The sequence below is a fragment of the Saimiri boliviensis genome, chromosome 11, assembly GCF_048565385.1.
Source record: "Saimiri boliviensis isolate mSaiBol1 chromosome 11, mSaiBol1.pri, whole genome shotgun sequence".
NCBI lineage: Eukaryota > Metazoa > Chordata > Mammalia > Primates > Cebidae > Saimiri > Saimiri boliviensis.
Window position 1 is genome coordinate 36,736,125 of NC_133459.1, and position 18,068 is coordinate 36,754,192.

The window sequence follows — 18,068 nt, forward strand, 5'->3', positions numbered from 1 at the left end:
TCTTGGCTCACTGCAGCCTCGACCTCCCAGGCTAAAACTATCCTCCCACCTCAGCCTCCTGAGTAGCTGGGACTATAGGCGCATGCCCCTACACCCTGCTAATTTTTGAATTTTTTGTAGAGACAGGGTTTTGCCATGTTTCCCAAGCTGGTCTCAAACTCCTGGACTCAAGCGATCTTCCTGCCTTGGCCTCCCAAAATTCTGGGATTACAGGCATAAGACACCAGACCTGGCATAATTTTTTTTTTTTTTTTTTTTTTGACGCAGAGTCTCACTCTGTTGCCTAGGCTGGAGTGCAGTGGTGTGATCTCAGCTTAGTGCAACCTCTGCCTACCAGGTTCAAGCAATTCTCCTGCCTCAGCCTCCCGAGTAGCTGGGATTACAGGTACGTACCACCACACCTGTCTAATTTTTGTATTTTTAGAAGAGACGGGGTTTCACTATATTGGTCAGGCTGGTCTCGAATTCCTGATCTCATGATCCACCCACCTCGGCCTCCCAAAGTGCTGGGATTACAGGCATGAGCCACCACTCCTAGCCTTCCACATAATTTTTTTGATTTTTGCTAGAGAGGAGATCTCACTATGGTGGCCAGGCTAGTCTGCATTTCCTGAGCTCAAGTAATCCTCCTGCCTTGGCCTCCCAAAGTGCTGGATTATAGGCATGAGCCACTGTACCCAGCCCAATTTTTCTTCCTATAATCCCATCACTTTGGGAGGCCAAGCTGGGAGGATCCCTTAAAGCTAGGAGTTCTAGAACAGTCTGGGCAACATAGCGAGACCTCATCTCTACAAAAAATAAGTAAATTAGCCGAGCATGCTAGCACTTGCCTGTACTCCCAGCTACCTGGGAGGCTGAGGTGGGAGGATCACTTGAGCCCAGGAGTTGAAGGTTACAATGAGCTATGATCATGCCACTGTACTCCAAGCCTGGGTGAGACCCTCTCTCAAAAAAAAAAAAAAAAAAAAATATATATATATATAAAATATATATATATAATGTAATATATAATATATATAATAATATATATATAATACATATATATATATTTTTTTTTTTTGAAAATAAAATGGAGGCCAGGCACAGTAGCTCACATCTGTAATACCAGCACTTTGGGAGGCTGTGGCGGTGGATCAAGAGATTGAGACCATCCTGGCCAAATGGTGAAAACGCGTCTCTACTAAAAACACAAAAAATTAGCTGGGTGTGGTGGTGTGGGTCTGTAGTCCCAGCTGAAACTGTGCCACTGCATGAGATTCTGTCTCAATCATAATAATAGTAATGGTAATACAAAAATTGGCCAGGTGTGGTGTCAGTGTTGCTTGTTTGTAATCCCAGCTTCCCAGCTACTCCGGAGGCTGAGGCAGGAGAATCGCTTGAAACCGGGAGGCAGAGGTTGCAGGGAGCCAAGATCGTCTCAGAAAAAAAAAAAGAAAGAAGGAAAAAGAAAATGGAAACAATAGCCTGTGTTTTGCCCACTCATGGGGTACTGTGAGGATCTTATTTGTATACAGAAAGGTAAGCAGGGCTGCCGAGTGTAGGGAAAGGACCCAGTCACAACTCAGCTGGGGCTTTTCCCGGACCACTCAGAAAGAAGTAGTAGAAATCTCCATTCAGGGAATGGGGAGACTCAGCAAATGTTTTTTGTTCTGTTTTGTTTTGTGAGGGGTATAAAGTTGGAGAGCTACTGTATTTATCGAATATGAGATGCCATTAAATGTAAAACTTAGCATTATTTTATTCTTTACTAAGGAAGAGAGAAAAAAATTGTCAATTAAACAATGACACAGCTTTGATTATATATCTGGGTTTCTTTTTCTTTTCATTTTCTTTGAGATGGAGTTTTGCTCTTATCGCCCAGGCTGAAGTGCAGTGGTGCGATCCCGGCTCACTGCAACCTCCACCTCTCCGGTTCAAGTAATTCTTCTGCCTCAGTCCCCACAGTAGCTGGTATTACAGGCACCTGCCACCATGCCCAGCTAATTTTTGTATTTTTAGTAGAGGCGGGGTTTCACCATGTTGTCCAGGCTGGTCTCAAACTCCTGACCTCAGGTGATCCACCCTCCTCAGCCTCCCAAAGTGCTGGGATTACAGGCGTGAGCCACAGCACCCGGCCTTGATTATATGCCTGGGTTTCTTTTTTTTGTTTTGCTTTGTTTTTCTTTTTTTCTTTTTCTTTTTTTAATTATATGCCTGGGTTTCTAAGATGTTAAGTCTGAAAAATGTATGTACTGAAATAAATCAAACAGTTTTGTAGCTGCACGTCTCTCACTTCCTGTTAGGTGGGTGGACCACCTTAACCACCGCCAGCCCCCAGTCACTCTGCCTCAAATCTAACGCCTTCCTGCCCCTAAATGTTTCTCCATCCCCACTCCATCCAACCAGGCAGCAAGTCTTGCCTTTTCTGCTCAGGCCGCTGCCTGCCACCAGATCTCTCACTGGGACCTCTACGCTAGCCTCTGAACAGCCTGCTCATCTTAACCCCTCCACTCCATTATTGATGCCGCAGCCAGCATCATCTTTCTAAAACTCTGCTCATCCCAGGCCCCTGCTTCAACGTTTCCATAGGCTGCATTTCCTGCGGGGTAAGATCTGTGTAACTTGGTATTTGGTTTTTTAGGACCTGGGCTCTTGCCTGCCGTTTTACGCTCCTGGCACTTCCTCCAAGCGGAATTACTTACGACTTCCCCAAAGCACCTTACGTTTGCAGGCCGCCAGGCCTTGGCACCAGCTGTTTTCTATGATTGGACTGCTCTTCCTCAACAAGTGTTTATTGAACACATAGTAAGTGCCTGGAACTGAGAAGGAGCGGGGAGGAAGGCAGGCAGGATCTCATCTCCGTCCTTAGGCTGGTTGGAGAGAGAAACAAACAAAATCGTAAGCATTTACGGTAATTACCACTTATAAACACACGTATAGGCATTTGTAGAAGTTTGTTGAAAATGTCAGGAAAGGAACTTAAGAGAACGGGTCAATAAGTGCAGCAAACCACCACAGCACACGTAAACCTATGTAACAAACCTGAGCGTTCTGCACATGTATCCTGGAACTTAAAGTAACATTAAAAATAAAAATAAAAAATAATAATAAGGCCAGGCACAGTGGCTCACGGCAGTAATCCCAGCACTTCGGGAGGTCGAGGCGGGCGGATCATGAGATGAGGAATTCGAGACCAGCCTGACCAACATAGTGAAAGCCCTTCTCTTCTAAAAATACAAAAATTAGACGGGCGTGGTTGTGCGCGCTGTAATCCCAGCTACTCAGGAGGCTGAGGCAGGAGAGTAGCTTGAACTCCGGAGGCAGAGGTTGCAGTGAACCGAGATCGCGCCACTGCACTCCAGCCTGGGCGACAGAGCAAGACTCTGTCTCAAAAAAAAAAAAAAAAAAAAAAAAGAAAAGAGAAAATATCAACCACGGTTTCAGAAAGCGGATTAGAACTCTGGATCCACCAGTGACTACCTATGTGACTTGGGGCTACTGACTGTGGGCATCTCTACTTTTGTGTAATGGAAGTAATAATACCCGCCCACAGGACTTCGGGGAGGATTTAACTTGAGATACAAACAATCTCGCGGTTTCCCCCAGGCGGAGGGGCCCCTCCCCTCCCCTCCCCTCCCCTCCAGGCCCAAGGCCGGGCCCCACCGCAGGCGGCTGCGGGCACCACTGTGTGTGCGCATACCTGCCCCAACAGTCGACAGTCGGACCGGGAGCCCAGACCGCGGCTGCCAGGGTCAGGGACCTGGGCGTCGGAAGCCAGGAGTGGGGAGCGTCGCCCCGCCCATCTCCCCATTTTGGGGGACAGCCCCCCTCGCTCATTCCCGCCTCCACCCTGGACTTGAATTAATGTTGGCTGGGGTGGTGGTGGGGGGGTGAGACGGGGGACGGGGCGTGACCCATTCATGCCGGGAATCGGATCCAGATGTTCCCGCGGCATGTGCAGCTGCATCCTTTCCTTTTTTGGCAAAAAACGTGCGGCTGGAGCGGATCCTGGGCCGCCCCCACTAATCCTTGGGAAGAGGGGGAAGGGGACTGAGAGGGTCTGGGCCCAGACGGGGGATCGGAACCGGGTACTGGCTCTGCGGGCTTTGGGCAGGGCTGCTGGCGGAGGGGACGATTTGCACCGGCCAATTAAGGAACCCCACCGCCACCCTAGCTTTCGTCTGGAACCTCCCCCAAACCCCTCCCTTCCCTAGATGGAGGAAAAAGCCCTCTGCCAGCAGGGAGGCAGGCCCAGCTCCAAAGGGACAGTAGCTGTGGCGGGGATCCCCTTCCTGGGGAGAGACTTCCCACCCGTGGCCCGGCCCCCCTCCCTCCGCCCTGCAAGGACGAGGTCTAGAAGACATTCTGAGCCTCCCAGTCTGCAAAAACCCTTCCTTCCCCTCTATACCCTGAACACACACGCAGAGGCCCTGCTTCCTCACACAGCTTTATTGCAGAATCTAGAAGGGGGGTGAGCCAATCTCACCCCTCCGCCCATCTCTGGGCAAAATGGAGCTGAAATAAAATGAGGAGACACTTGGTGGACACAGGCCGGGCAGCACCCTGTCCCCTAGGGCCCCCTAATCAGTGGGCCCCTGATCTGCTGCCCCCACAGCCAGCCTCAGCCCCGGGGATAGGGCGGGGTGGGTCAAGCCTGGGAACAGTCACTTTTGAGGACTTCTCAGGCACCCATAGGAGACCTAAAATCTATAAAGAGAAGTCTAGGTTTAAGGGGGCCTAGGTCCCAGAGTCCAGGTTTGGAGGGCTGGAGTCTAGAGCCCTGCTTTGAGGAGAGGACTCAGTCTGGGAGGCCACACTGCAGGGCAGAGGGCTGAGTTCTGGAGTCCAGGTGTGGGGAGGGGGCTTGACTCATGGAGGCTCCGTAAAAGCCAGGTTTGGGGGCCTGGCTCAGGGAGCACCAGTTTGGGGATGCTGGAGTGGGGAGACAATCCCGGAGCCCAGAGAGAGACCCACGTTGGGGAGGGGCTGGGTCCCAGAGGTGGTTTAGAAGAGGAGCCAGTCCTGGGGCAGTGGTACTGGAAAGCCTGGGCGCAGGAGCCCTGGCTCAGGGCCCTGCCTGGCTGCAGCCCTGGCAGAGCACTTGGTCTCCATCCGGCACGAAGCCTTGGCCCACCAGGGAGGTGGAGCAGCGGGCGCAGGAGAAGCAGTTGTGGTGCCAGTGTCGGTCTTCAAAGGACACATACTTGCCTCCACCGAGTCCTGGAGGGAGGCCGGAAGTTAGCTCTGCAGATCTGGGGATGGTCTGGCCCTCAACCTTGCCCAATACCACATCCCACTCCCTTGCCTGCACCCTGCCCGCTCCGTTCTTTGACCCTTGTCCCACCTACGATGGGGCTCTTGCAGCTGCTGCACTTAGGTGCAAAGAGTTCTCCAAAACAGGCCACACAGTAGGGATCTTCATCCCGGGAGGTGAACTGCTGCCCTGCCAGGGGCGTCTGGCACCCAGTACAGACCAGACATTCCCGATGCCAGGGCTGATCACGGTATGTCACTCCACCCTGTGTCAGCGTCTGTGGGGGCAGCATCCATTAGTAGGTATGAGTGGCGATTCCCACCCCAGAACGGGCCTTACTCACCCCCACCTGGCTGGCCCAGCCCCCACCTTGCTGCAGCGGGCGCAGCGAGGAGCAAACTTGTTCTCATAGCAGGGCACGCAGTAGTGAGCACCCTTGTCGGGCACAAAAGAACGGGAGCCCAGTGGCTGCTCGCAGCCACTGCACAGGAAGCAGTGCTCATGCCACGTCTGGCCTCCGTACTCCAGCTTCCGGGAACCTGTGGGGAACAGGGGTTCCACTCAGAGGCTGTGTCACATGCTCCTGAGGGCCATGCTCTGTTACATCCCCAGAGTCTCCACTGCTCTCACAGCCTGAGCAGGGTGACGTCCATGCACATGCAGCAAGACCCCCCATGTACATTACGCATGCTAACCTCTTCCTAGACACCAGACATGATGACTCAGCACGTGCTAGACATGAGGATTTTGGCATATGTTAAGCCCCTATATGTCCCTGATATGACTATTTCAGTACACAGCAAGCCTCCATGTAACACTCATGAAGTCTCACTGTGTTCCAAACCCTCATATAACAGATGTGATGGTTTCAGCACTCACATGGGACCCCACATGTGCCAGGCAAGTAAGTATCTGCCCGCACTAAGTCCTAATGCCCTGGGCATGACAGGTTCAGTACATGCTAAGCCCTCGCATCTCCTCGGCACACCATTCTCCGTATGTGCTGAATCCCAACATTTCTGTTAGGCATGCAGGTCCCCACACGTTAAGCCCTCTGTGTACCTGCCTCTGCACACGCTAAGACCCAATGCACCGAGCATGACAGTCTCAGCACGCCTCTAGCACCTACATGTACCAAACATGCAGATATTCACACATGCTAAGCCTCCAAGGATGTATCAAATGCGTCAATCTGCCAGCACATAGTGAGCCCCCAGGAGACCAGGCAAACAGATACTGCATACACTACATTTCCAGAAACGCGGTGTGTGTGCAGGTCTTTACACAGACCAAGTCTCCACGTATGAGACAGACATGCCAAGACCCTACACAGACGCCAGGCACGCCAGTTCTCACACAAGCTGAGCCCCTTGGGGACATACCAGGCATGACAGTTTCCCCACAGGCGGAGCACTGCGAGGAAAACGCACTGCAGTAGCAGTCATTGCAGAGCAGCTCACTGTCCTGGCAGGTGAAGGGTTCATCGGCGAGTGAGCGCTGGCAGCGGCAGCAGCGGAAGCAGCCCTCGTGGAAGTGGCGGTCTTCATAGAAAAGCTCCTGTGGGGAACACAGCGGGACGCTGGCACCCAGGCCTGGTGGATCCATCCTTTGCCCCCTCCCTCTGGTCACCACCCACCTCCTGCCCAGCCTGGTCCTCTCCTTACCCTCGAGTCATGCCCGATAAGCTGCTGGCACTCAGCACAGGTGTTGGCAAAGGTATTGTCATAGCAGGGCACACAGTAGGGGCCGCTGTCTGTCTGGATGTACTTGCGTCCATAGAGGGACTCGCTGCATTTTGCACAGTCAAATGACTCGCTCATGGTGGCAAGGGGAGAGAACCCTGTGAGGGACACAAGGTAGAACTGGGGTCACACAGAGGGGCTGTGACTTGGCTCCTGGCAAAGAGTCCTCTGCATTCAAAACACAGCAAGAGACCTGGCATAGGAAATGCCGGTTCAGAGTTAGGTGGGGATGGGGAAAGGGTGCTTCCGGGAAACTAGGAGTTCTGCATATTTCTTTCTGTATTTAACTGGGGGTAGGAAGAGGTCAGGAAAAAACCAGGAAGCAGAAGTTGTTTTCTTATCTAGGCCCTAGCAGATCTAGGGGGAGGGGGCTTTTCCTGGGTCAGTGACTCATTTCCTGCCCCAGCCAGCGTTTAGCCTCCACTGTCCCGACTGTCCCCAGCGTGGGAGAAGCAGGGGCAGGGAGCCACCCCACTCTACTCCATATGAACAGTACTCCCACCCTCTCCTGACTCCCAGGAAGGGACTTTAAAGGAACCCTTATCCAGAGCTCTGGAGTACAGAACTGAGAGATGGGAATGGGCTGTTCTCGGCCCCTCCTGGTCCAGAAAACAGTGGAATGCTAGAGAGATGCTGGACTGATGAATGGTGGAGGAGGCCAGTGTGAGAGGTTGGGCCTTCCCTCCGGGAGAATCAGCCAAGCAAGGGGAACTTCAGAGGCTCAGCTTAGGCTCAAGCAGGAAGGAAATCCTGCAAGCTGGACACAGCCCGGCTTCCCCAGCTAGACCCTCTGCCCTCATCCTCCCACCCCCGCTGTGTCTCTGGTCACACCAGCTTGGACAGCCTTGGCCTCAAACATCTGCAGCAGCTGTGGCGGCACAGATGGCCAGATGTCAGGTTCTGCCAGCAATGGGGAGAAAAAGGGAAAATGAAGTGTCGCGGGAGGCCGAGAGGAACTGGAGACAGACTGAGAGTGCAGTGTGCCCCTGCCACCTCTTGCTAGCAGCTGGCAAAACCCCAGGACCTTTCCAGCCCCTGGGGTCATGATTTCCCTCCCACTGCCTCTGGGAGAGACAGTCGATCTCCCACCTTTTCTGATTCCTCAGGATTTGGGACTAGGGAGCTGAAAGGAGAGAGAACAAGCGCCAGTGAAGACATTTTCTCCCCAGTCAGGCCCCATCTTGGGTGGGGGGGTAGGACAAGGGGGAGCCCTGAGAGCTGCTGCTGGAGACACCCAGCCCCCCACCAAACCTCAGACACTTTCCATTTTCTCAGGAACAAAGCATGTTTGCGGGATGAGGTCATCCACACAGCTGCCTCTGGAACAGGAGCCCGGGGAGTGGAGCGGTAGGGAAGTGGGGTTCCCAGACCTTTCTGTTGTCCCCGATTCCAGTCTCTAGTCCCAAAGTCAGAGCTTCCACCCCTGCTCTCCTCCATCATGAAGCCTGCTCTCTAAGGGCTGGGATCCTGGGGTATGGAGAGGACCCACCAGGACCCATAGGAAGGGGATGTTCTCACAGCTGTGGATGAACCGGGGGAAGTTACAGGCACATACAAAGGAATTCACCAACCCACTCTCCCACAAGGCCCCGGTGACTGGCAGTCACCAGGGCCTGCCCTGGCTCAAGTTGAAGGAAAAGTCCTCCTTTTCTCATCCACCCCCAGCTCAACATTCTTGACTAGCACTGCTCTGGCTTGAAGTTCAGACTCCAGGCACCAGCAGATAGATGCCCCTAGCTTGGAGGCCTACTCTCCATACATCAAGCCTCTGTGCAATGGGACAGTGAGCTCGCACCCCAGGCCAGGGCATGAGGCCACCAGGAGCCAGGGTCTTTAGAGCTGGGACTCCTGGGGTGGGGGCTATGGCATAGGGTAGAGAAGATACTCCTCCTTCTCAGTCCGCTTCCTGCCACTCAGACCCAGGTTTCCTCTGGCCCAACATCTGAGGATTGCCTGGGCTGTCAGCCACAGGGCAGCAGGGGGCCACACAGGTGGAATGCGTCCACAGCGGGTGCCTGGGCCTCTTCCTTCCTTCTTGGCTTGGCCCACTGCGGCTGCCACCATCTCAGGCTCAGGCTAGCCCTGGGTCCACCCCCTGAGAGACAGTCAGCACTCTGAGACCAGGGCAACCCAAATAGGGTATGGGCATGGCTTCTATTTCCTTCCCAGAATCTCCAATGTCCTAGTGTATCCAGCTGGGCTCTGATGAGGACAGAGTGAAGGGCACCATCAAGGCCCACCTGTCTCTGCCCATACCCCTCTCCCTGCCCTTTTCCCTGGCTAGGCTGGGGACTGAGGGGAGCCAAGTTTGTATTCCTTCCTGGCTGGCAGTGGGGCAGGGCCCGCGGGAGACTGCTCCTCTACAGATGGCTCTCAACCCCTGCACCCCCAACAATCTCCCCCTCCCCCCCGACAAGACACCTCCCAGGGAACCTTCCGGAGCTGCGTAACTGGCTGTGGTGTGTGGAGCAGCTCAAGCTGCAAGGTTTGAATCCCAGCTCCTATGCTTACTAACTGGGTGACCTTGGGCAAGTCACTTAAGCTCCCTAAGCTTGTTTTCCCATCGAATTACATGAGATACTACTACTTCCTACCTCCTAAGGTTGTTGTCAGGCTTAAATGTGATGATAATTGTAAAGCACCTGGCAGATAATAAATACTCAGAAAATGGTAGCTATCAGTATTTTTACTGTTAGCATCCTCTCTCATACTGTGGCCAGACAGCAGTTTCACAACAAGGAGCTGAAGTGGAATTTTTTTTTTTTTTTTTTTTTTTTTTTTGAGACAGAACCTTGCTCTGTTGCCCAGGCTGGAGTGCAGTGGCGCGATCTCAGCTCACCGCAACCTCCACCTCCTGGGTTCAAGCGATTCTTCTGCCTCAGCCTCCCAAGTAGCTGGGACTACAGGCATGTACCACCAGACACAGCTAATTTTTGCATTTTTAGTAGAGACAGGGTTTTTACCATATTAGCGGATAGTCTCAATCTCTTGACCTTGTGGTCTGATCACCTTGGCCTTCCAAAGTGCTGGGATTACAGGTGTGAGCCACCGCGCCTGGCCAGGACTGGAATTTTTAAATAGAGATGGGGGTCTCAATATGTTGCCCAGGCTGGTCTCAAACTTCTGGGCTCAAGCTATCCTCTTGCTTCCTTGGCTAAAGTGCTGGGATTACAGGCGTGAGTCACCATGCCCAGGCCAGATTTTTTTTTTTTTTTTTTTTTTTGAGACAGGGTCTCACTCTGTCACCCAGGCTGGAGTGCAGTAATGTAATCTTGGCTCACTGCCATCACCACCTCCAGGGTTCAAGCAATTCTCCTGCCTCAGCTCCCAGAGTAGCTGGGATTACAGGTGCACATCACCATGCCCAGCTAATTTTTTTATTTTTAGTAGAGACAGAGTTTTGCCATATTGGCCAGCCTGGCTCAGCCTTTTTTTTTTTTGAGTTGGAGTCTCACTCTGTTGCCAGGGCTGGAGTGCAGTGGCACAATCATGGCTCACAGAAGCCTCAAACTTCTGAGCTCGGCCAGGTGAGGTGGCTCACGCCTGTAATCCCAGCACTTTGGGAGGCCAAAGTAGGTGGATCACCTGAGGTCAGTAGTTCAAGACCAGCTGGTCAACATGGTGAAACCCCATCTCTACTAAAAAGACAAAAATTAACAGGGCATGGTGGTGGGCGCCTGTAATCACAGCTACTAGAGGCTGAGGCAGGAGAATTGCTTGAACTCTGGAGGTGTAAGTTGCAGTGAAGTGAGATTGTGTCATTGCACTCCAGCCTGGTCGACAAGAGCAAAATTCTCTCTCAAAAAACAAAAAAAGTAACTTCTGGGTTCTAGCAAGCCACCTGCCTCAGCCTGAGTAGTTGGGACTACAGCCATGTGCCACCATGCTCAGCTAGGTTTTTCTATTTTTTTTGAAGAGATGGGTGTCCAACTATGTTGCCCAGGCTGGTCTTTTAACTCCTGGCCTCAAGTGATCCTCCAGCCTCAGCCTCCCAAAGTGCTGGGGTTACAGGCTTGAGCCACTGTGCCCAGCCTGTCCTGAAATTTGACCTGGACATTCTCAGTGTAGGCCCAGGGAGAGAACAGGAGGCCCCAGGCCCATGGGGCTTGCGGAAGACACCAGTGGGGCCAGTGTCCTGGTCACTCCAGCCTGGTCAGCCTGACTCTAGTAAGCATGACTCTGAGATCTCTCACACAGGTCCACGGGTGTTAGACAGCTGCATGCTGTTTTGCCACTTGCAAAGTCCATGCCTATCCCATCTCATCAGATCTCACAAAAGGCAGGAAGGACAGAGTATCATCCCCATTTTACAATTGAGCACAAGGAGGGCAGGAACAGAGCAGGGTCATGCCCAAGATCACTTAGGTATCAGGACCCAGATACCCTGCCTCCCAGCACAGAGCTCTGCTCTCTCCCTAAAAATGCTGCCCTGGTGATGAAGGAGATGGTCAGCTTGTAAGGGCAGGGTGACAGGAGATGCAACAGAGCCTGGCTCTTCTCCCCAGCTGCTAGCCCTGTGATTGGAAGGCACCCAGAAGCCTTTCCAATGACCCATGCCAACCATTCAACCCTCTGTCCCCCACCCCCAACACACCCACTGTCCAGGAGGACCCTGGCCAGGTCCCACAGCTGTGAGTCAGGATCAGAACAGACCCCTCCCCCACCTTCTAGAAGCTGACAGGAGACTTGAAGGGAGAAATTCAACTCCCCCAACCCTCACCCTCTGCAACTGGGCACCAACCGTTCCAAGGTCTGCTCTCCCCCATGGGACCTGAAAGTCAGAGAAGTTTAGGGAAGGGGGTTGGGGAGCAGGATCCCGCAGCTGCTCTGGGGACAGGAGATGAACAGAACAGTTCATTCACCCCGGTCCCCCAGGGCTGAGGCAGCCCGTCCAAGATTTGAGTTTAAAAATAAGTTGGGGCTATCTTGGTGGCTGTGTGTGTGCATGGGGCTCTTATTGATCTCGAACTTACTGTCTCAGGGCCTCTGTCTCCTGGGGGATCAGTGAGCTCAGAGTTACTGTTTCCCCAGTGGTTCAGGCCTGGGTCTGTCAGGGGCTGTCCTGTAAGCTGTCAGCCCACATAGGTCTCTCTGCCTCCACTAAGTCTCTGTCTCTGCTCCACGCAGCATCTCAGTCTGGGCACACTTCAGCGGCTGTCTTTAGGTTTTGGACGGCCCTGTATCTTGACTGCCTGTCCCCCAGAGGGCCCATGCCTCTGTGGATCTCAAGTCTTGGTCTCTTCTTGGCTACATGGCTTAATGTCTCAATGCTCACCACCTCCCTTTCTCTGTCTCTGCATCCAGGTCTCTTTCGCCATCTCTGCATACCTGAATGTCTCTGTCTCTAGTCTCTCAGTGTCTCTGCAGGCCTCAGAGAGCAGACTCAGCATGATGCCACTGACACCCACGCCGCAGGGCACCTCCAAGGCCCAGAGAAGGGCCCTAGCAGTGTGTTCGCTGGGGTTCTACCTAAGCTTTTTCTGAAAATGCTCCACAAAGCCTGGGACGGCCCCCATGCCTCGGGTCTGTCCACCGCTAACTCCGTACGCCCAGTGTGTCCTTGTTTCAATGATCTCAGTAGCCTCCTGTGCCTCGAGTCCCTGCCTGTCTCGGTCTCTCGCTCCACCAGGCTTTCCGAGAACCTCAGTTTCTCCAGCGCTCCTGCTCGGTCTGTCTGTCTGTCTGTTTCTGGCTTTTCTATTTCAAACTTAGCCCCCCTCCCCCGACCAACTCTCGCGGCCGCCCCCGCCCCCGCCCCGCCGGGCAACCCGGAGGGGTCCAGTCCGAGCGGGCGCTCTCCCGGGCTCGGCGTGTCCCGGGCGCCCGCGGCCAGAGCCAGGCGGGGACAGGGGTTGGGGCCGCGGCTGGCCTCAGCCCTCCGCGGGTCCGCTCGCTCCCCGGCCCGGGCGCGGGGGAGGACGGCCGAGGCTGGGAGCCGGGGTCGGCGGGGCGCTCACCTCGAAGCGGGCCGGCGCGCGGGCGGGCGGCGCGCGGCGCGGGCGGGGCCGGGAACCCGGCGCCTCGTCCCTCGGTGGCTCCTACCTGCGGGCCGGGCCGAGCGGGGGCCGAGCGAGCTGCCGGCGAGGCTGCCGACTGCAGACGGACCGTGTGGGCGAGTGGGAGCGCGGCCCCAACCCCTCCCCGAGGAAGTGAGCGCCGGCCCGCCCCGCCCGGCCCCCGCCCCCGGCCCCCAGGCCCGCCGCGGGGGCCAGACCCCGCCCCCTCCTCCCGCCCGGCCTAACCTGGCGCTCCCAACCTTCGGGCAGCCGGGACCCCGCCCCTGTCCCCTCCCCGCCGCCGCTGCTGTCCTCCCCTCCCACCCCCATCCCCAGCTGCCAGAGGGAGACTGCTGTATTCCATCTCAGGCCGGCGGCACCAGACCCCGCAGACCACAGTCCATTGGGGAAGAGGCTTCTGGCCTCCTCGGATCTCCCCCCCAACCCCCGCCCCACCTTACCCCTAGGGGTGACACTCAACCCTGCCTTAATCCAGGCTGGAAGAGGAGGTTTTGACTCTGCTGTCTTGAGCCTGTCAGCGGGCATCAAAGTGTTCTCTGAAAACATGGGGCAAAGAGAGGACCCCTCCTCACCATAGGATTTTATTCCACAACTTTGAGTGGCAAAAACAGGGGTAACCACCTCCCCACCTCCAGCGGCCTCCTGACACTGAGAAGTCCTGCCTTGCCTGGGTTTCCGCAGTGCCCAGGAATAGTTTTGACCTTTGAAGCTCGGTGGGGGAGACCCTAATCCTTGACCCCATGATCTTCGGGCTTCTAGGGAGGAGTGTGAGGAGTGTGAGAAGATGGGGCGCCGCAGGGGTGGTGGAGGAGAGGGGAAGGGACCTCTGCAGTGTCTGTGAGGAAGGACTGGCGCCTGCTAGGGATACGAGGCCCCTCCAGGTCCCTGAGGCCACCCCCTCCTCCCCCCGGGATCCTCAGGCTTGTCACTAGGAATAAATAGCCTTGGTCTGGAAGGGTGGGGAAGGAGGGAGGCAGGAGGCTCTACTGTGCTGTTTGGGGAAACAAGAGACAGCAAACCAACCCCGGAATAACCTTAGCATCTAGAGTGAAGATTCAGGTGCCTGCAGAGACCTCCCCACACCCCAGGCTGGGTGCAGCCGAGCTCTCAAGGGAGGGACTAACACCCTCCCAGGCTGGGGCTCCTGAGAACACTTCCCTCCCATTTCTGTGTCATGCCTGGGTTCCTGGTTCCCAAGTCACCTTCCAGGCCTGGTTTCCTTTCAAAATTAAATCATTGCTTGTTTATTATTGCTGTTGCTGCCTAAATGGTAAGAGCCATGAAGGCAGGGCTCCTTTTTGTTCACCACTGCCTTCTCAGTACTTAACCCAGGGTCCAGCACATCATAAACATCTGATGAATGAATGGATGACAGACACTGCTTCAGGATGCATGTCCCTCTAACATCCTCAGTTTGGATCATAGGCATCTGCTCTCTAGAGTCCAGGCAGTGAGCATCCAGCCCATGGATGGGGCCTTTCTCTGGGATTTTTTTTCTTTCTTTCTTTTTTTTTTTTTTTTTGAGACAGAGTCTCTCTGCCACTCAGGCTGGAGTGCAGTGGCATGATCTCCGCTCACTGCAACCTCCACATTTCAGGTTCAAGCGATTTTTCTGCCTCAGCCTCTCAAGTAGCTGGGACTACAGGTGCATGCCACCATGCCTGGCTAATATTTTTGTATTTTTAGCAGAGACGGGGTTTCACCATATTGGCTAGGCTGGTCTTGAACTCCTGACCTCATGATCTGCCTGCCTCAACCTCCCAAAGTGCCATGAGCCACTGCACCTGGCCTCTCTGGGGTTTATCTGGTGGGTGTAAGAAACTCCCAGCCCAGGGAAGAGCAGTGAAGACTACTCAGTCTTGGTGGAGTAGGTATCAAGAGGAGGTCAGCTCTGGGTTGATAGGAGGGCAAAGGTGGGGAGCCTTCAGAAAGCGGGAGTTTATGAGTAGGTGCAGAAGGGCCCGATGAAAGGCAGAGTATTGGAATCTCTGTTCTTGATGCATGGCTCTAATCCCTCCTAAATAGTCATAATAAGAGCCAGTACTTCCTGAGTTCTTTTTTGGCACCAGTGCTAAACACTTTACATATATTAACATACCTTATCATTCAAGAACTTTATTAAATATATATATATATATATATTTGTTTGTTTGTTTGTTTTGATACTGTGTGTTGCTCCAGGCTGGAGTGCAGTGGCTCACTGTAACCTTAACCTCCTGGGCTCAACTGATCCTCTGACCTCAGTCTCCCAAGTAGCTGGGATTACAGACAGGCATGGGCCACCACACCTAGCTAATTAATTTTAATTTTTATTTTTTGTAGAAGCAGGTGCCTTATTATGTTGCCCAGGCTGGTCTTGAACTCCTGGGCTCAAATGATTCTCTGGCCTCAGCCCCGCAAAGTGCTGGGATTACAGGCATGAGGCACCACACCTGGTCTAAATATATATTTTTATCCCCATTTTAAAGATGAGAAAATGGAGGCATAGAGAGATTAAGTAACCTGGCAAGGGTGACACAGGTAATAAAGGCAAAGTTAGGATTCAAATCCAGATGGTTGGCTGGGCATGGTAGCTCTTGCCTGTAATCCCAGCCCTTTGGGAGGCTGAGGTGGACAGATCATGAGGTCAAGAGTTTGAGACCAGCCTGGCCAACATGGTGAAACCCCATCTCTACGAAGAATACAAAAATTGACCGGGCGTGGCGGCACTTGCCTGTAATCCCGGTTACTCAGGAGGCTGAGGCAGGAGAATTGCTTGATCCAACCTCCTGGGAAGCGGAGGTTGCAGTGAGCCGAGATTGTGCCACTGCACTGCAGCCTGGGTGACAGACAGAGCACGACTCCATCTTGGGGGTGAGGGAAATAAAAATCAAATCTAGACAGTCAGATGTCATAGTGCTTATGCCAAAAATGAGCTTCACCACTAGGCTCTAGTATCTGTAGTCATTTTATCTCTATAAACCTCAGTCTTCTTGCTGTGTAAAGTGAATGACTGCCTCACAGCATTGTTGTAAAGATTGGATGAGAGCACATAATAGGCTGTCAATATGTGGGGACAGTCCCCCTTTCATGGTCAAATGTTAAGGTTCAGCTGCTTGGACTTGGAGTTTGGGGGTCAGAGAAAGTTAGCTATCTGGCTTGGGCCCACCTGGGCTAGGGAAACCAGCCTAGGGGCAAGCTGCCCACAGGGAAGCTGTGTCTCCCCGTCTCAATTTCCACTCCCCAGTGGGCTCACATTTCCCTGCTCACTCTATTTTCGCTGGCCCAGGAGGACGTGCCCCAGGAAAGTCTAGGGATCAGCCACGCGGACTCCCTGTTCCTGTTCCCTATCTATCCTCCCCCCTCCCTGGGAAACAGGTGTGTCTGAACTGGGGCTGGAAGCAGAGCCCGGGAGCTGCACGACTGGCCTTGGGTGAGTAGAAGCCTGTTGTCCCTCAGTCACCCTGGAGGTCCCCACGTACTCTTCTTTATCTTGTTCTTTTTTTTTTTTTTTTTTTTTTTTTTGAGACGGAGTTTCACTCTTGTTACCGAGGCTGGAGTGCAATGGCGCGATCTCGGTTCACCGCAACCTCCGCCTCCTGGGTTCAGGAAATTCTCCTGCCTCAGCCTCCTGAGTAGCTGGGATTACAGGCACGCGCCACCATGCCCAGCTAATGTTTTGTTTTTTTTTTTTCAGTAGAGACGGTGTTTCACCATGTTGACCAGGATGGTCTCGATCTCTTGACCTCGTGATTCACCCGCCTCGGCCTCCCAAAGTGCTGGGATTACAGGCTTGAGCCACCGCGCCCGGCCCTTTATCTTGTTCTTAGGATACCCCTGCTATTTTTTTTACCCTGCAAGGATTTTTAAAAGAAGGCTCTGGGTGGCTACTGACAGGCCTCTCATGGTTTCTTCTGGGTTGGTGAATCACTCCGTGATGCCTGTAACCACAGGCTTCCTTCCCCCTGGTGAGAACACAGGCTTTCTTCTCTGGGTGTATTGCTGACTCTTATACTGCCTGCCTACAGCCTTTGCAGGCCTCAAGGCTTGGCAGATAACCTCTTCCAAATTGCCCAGATGCCTTCTTTTATTTTTATTTTGATTTTCCTGAGAGTGAGTCTTGCTCTGTCATCCAGGCTGGAGTGCAGTGGTGCAATCTCTGCTCACTGCAACCTCTGCCTCCTGGGTTTAAGTGATTCTCCTGCCTCAGCCTCCGGAGTAGCTGGGATTACAGGCGTGCACCACCACACCCAGCTAATTTTTGTATTTTTAGTAGAGATGGGGTTTCACCGTATTGGCCAGGCTGGTCTCGAACTCCCAACCTTGTGGTCCGCCTGCCTCGGCCTCCCAAAGTGTTGGGATTATAGGTGTGAGCCATCATGTCCAGCTTTTTTTTTTTTTTTTTGACAGAGCCTCACTCTGTCGCCCAGGTTGGAGTGCAGTGGAGCAATCTGAGCTCACTGCAATGCCCACCTCCCAGGTTCAAGCTATTCTTCTGCCTCAGCCTCTTGAGTAGTTGAGAGTACAGGCACGTGCCACCACGCCCCACCAATTTTTGTATTTTTAGTGGAGATGGGGTTTCTCCATGTTGACCAGGCTGGTTGTTAACTCTTGACCTCAAGTGATCTGCCTGCCTCGGCCTCCCAATATGCTGTGATTACAGGCATGAGCCACTGTGCCTGGCCGTCCAGAAACTTTCCTTGTGACCCCAAGCTGGACATTGAATTTGTGGGTGGAGAGGCTGAAATAAGTAAGAGACTTTTACAGAGCATGGGAGGTGGGGAGGGCAGAGTGAGAACTAATGTGGTTAAAGGTTGACTGTGTGAAGGGCACCATGCCACGTGCTAGTTATTACCTCCTTCAGTCCCCACAAAAACCAGATGAGGTGTTTATTATAATAATTATCGTCATCACTATTTGACAGAGTGAGACAAGCTCAGAGTATATGACATCATGGCCTCAAATCACAAGCCAGTAGGTGACAGATATAAAACTAGGGCTGACACCAGGGTCCCCATGTCTAATGTACAGAGCTAGCTTCTCTTGGGTATGCTGATCACCCAGTGCCTTCTTCAGGGGAAGAGGCAGGAGTGGCTG

At 53.5% G+C, this 18,068-nt stretch overlaps 1 protein-coding gene across 3 annotated transcripts; it reads right to left on the minus strand.

Annotated features, from left to right (window-relative positions):
* Positions 1-4,408: 4,408 nt before the first annotated feature.
* FHL3 (four and a half LIM domains 3) lies at positions 4,409-13,148 on the minus strand. Of its 3 annotated transcripts, none has more exons than XM_074380555.1 (6): positions 13,018-13,148; positions 6,898-7,073; positions 6,616-6,790; positions 5,603-5,772; positions 5,328-5,510; positions 4,409-5,199 (listed from the first exon to the last, which is right to left on the minus strand). In XM_074380555.1, the coding sequence occupies exons 2-6, from the start codon at positions 7,051-7,053 to the stop codon at positions 4,984-4,986; spliced, it is 900 nt and encodes a 299-aa protein (XP_074236656.1). In that variant the 5' UTR covers positions 7,054-7,073; positions 13,018-13,148; the 3' UTR covers positions 4,409-4,983. The 3 variants fall into 3 exon arrangements, with proteins under 3 accessions (XP_074236656.1, XP_039330324.1, XP_039330325.1); XM_039474390.2 differs by having other exon boundaries at positions 12,933-13,147; XM_039474391.2 differs by having other exon boundaries at positions 5,324-5,510; positions 12,933-13,146.
* Between the last annotated feature and the right edge of the window lie 4,920 nt (positions 13,149-18,068).

Excerpts from the sequence above, each read along its gene's own strand:
- FHL3 (XM_074380555.1), bottom strand. The coding sequence starts at position 7,053 with ATGAGCGAGTCATTTGACTGTGCAAAATGCAGCGAGTCCCTCTATGGA. Across the intron at positions 5,773-6,615 it reads TGGGGAAACTGTCATGCCTG|GTTCCCGGAAGCTGGAGTAC; the intron begins GTATGTCCCCAA and ends TGTTCCCCACAG. Across the intron at positions 5,511-5,602 it reads GCTGCGCCCGCTGCAGCAAG|ACGCTGACACAGGGTGGAGT; the intron begins GTGGGGGCTGGG and ends CTGCCCCCACAG.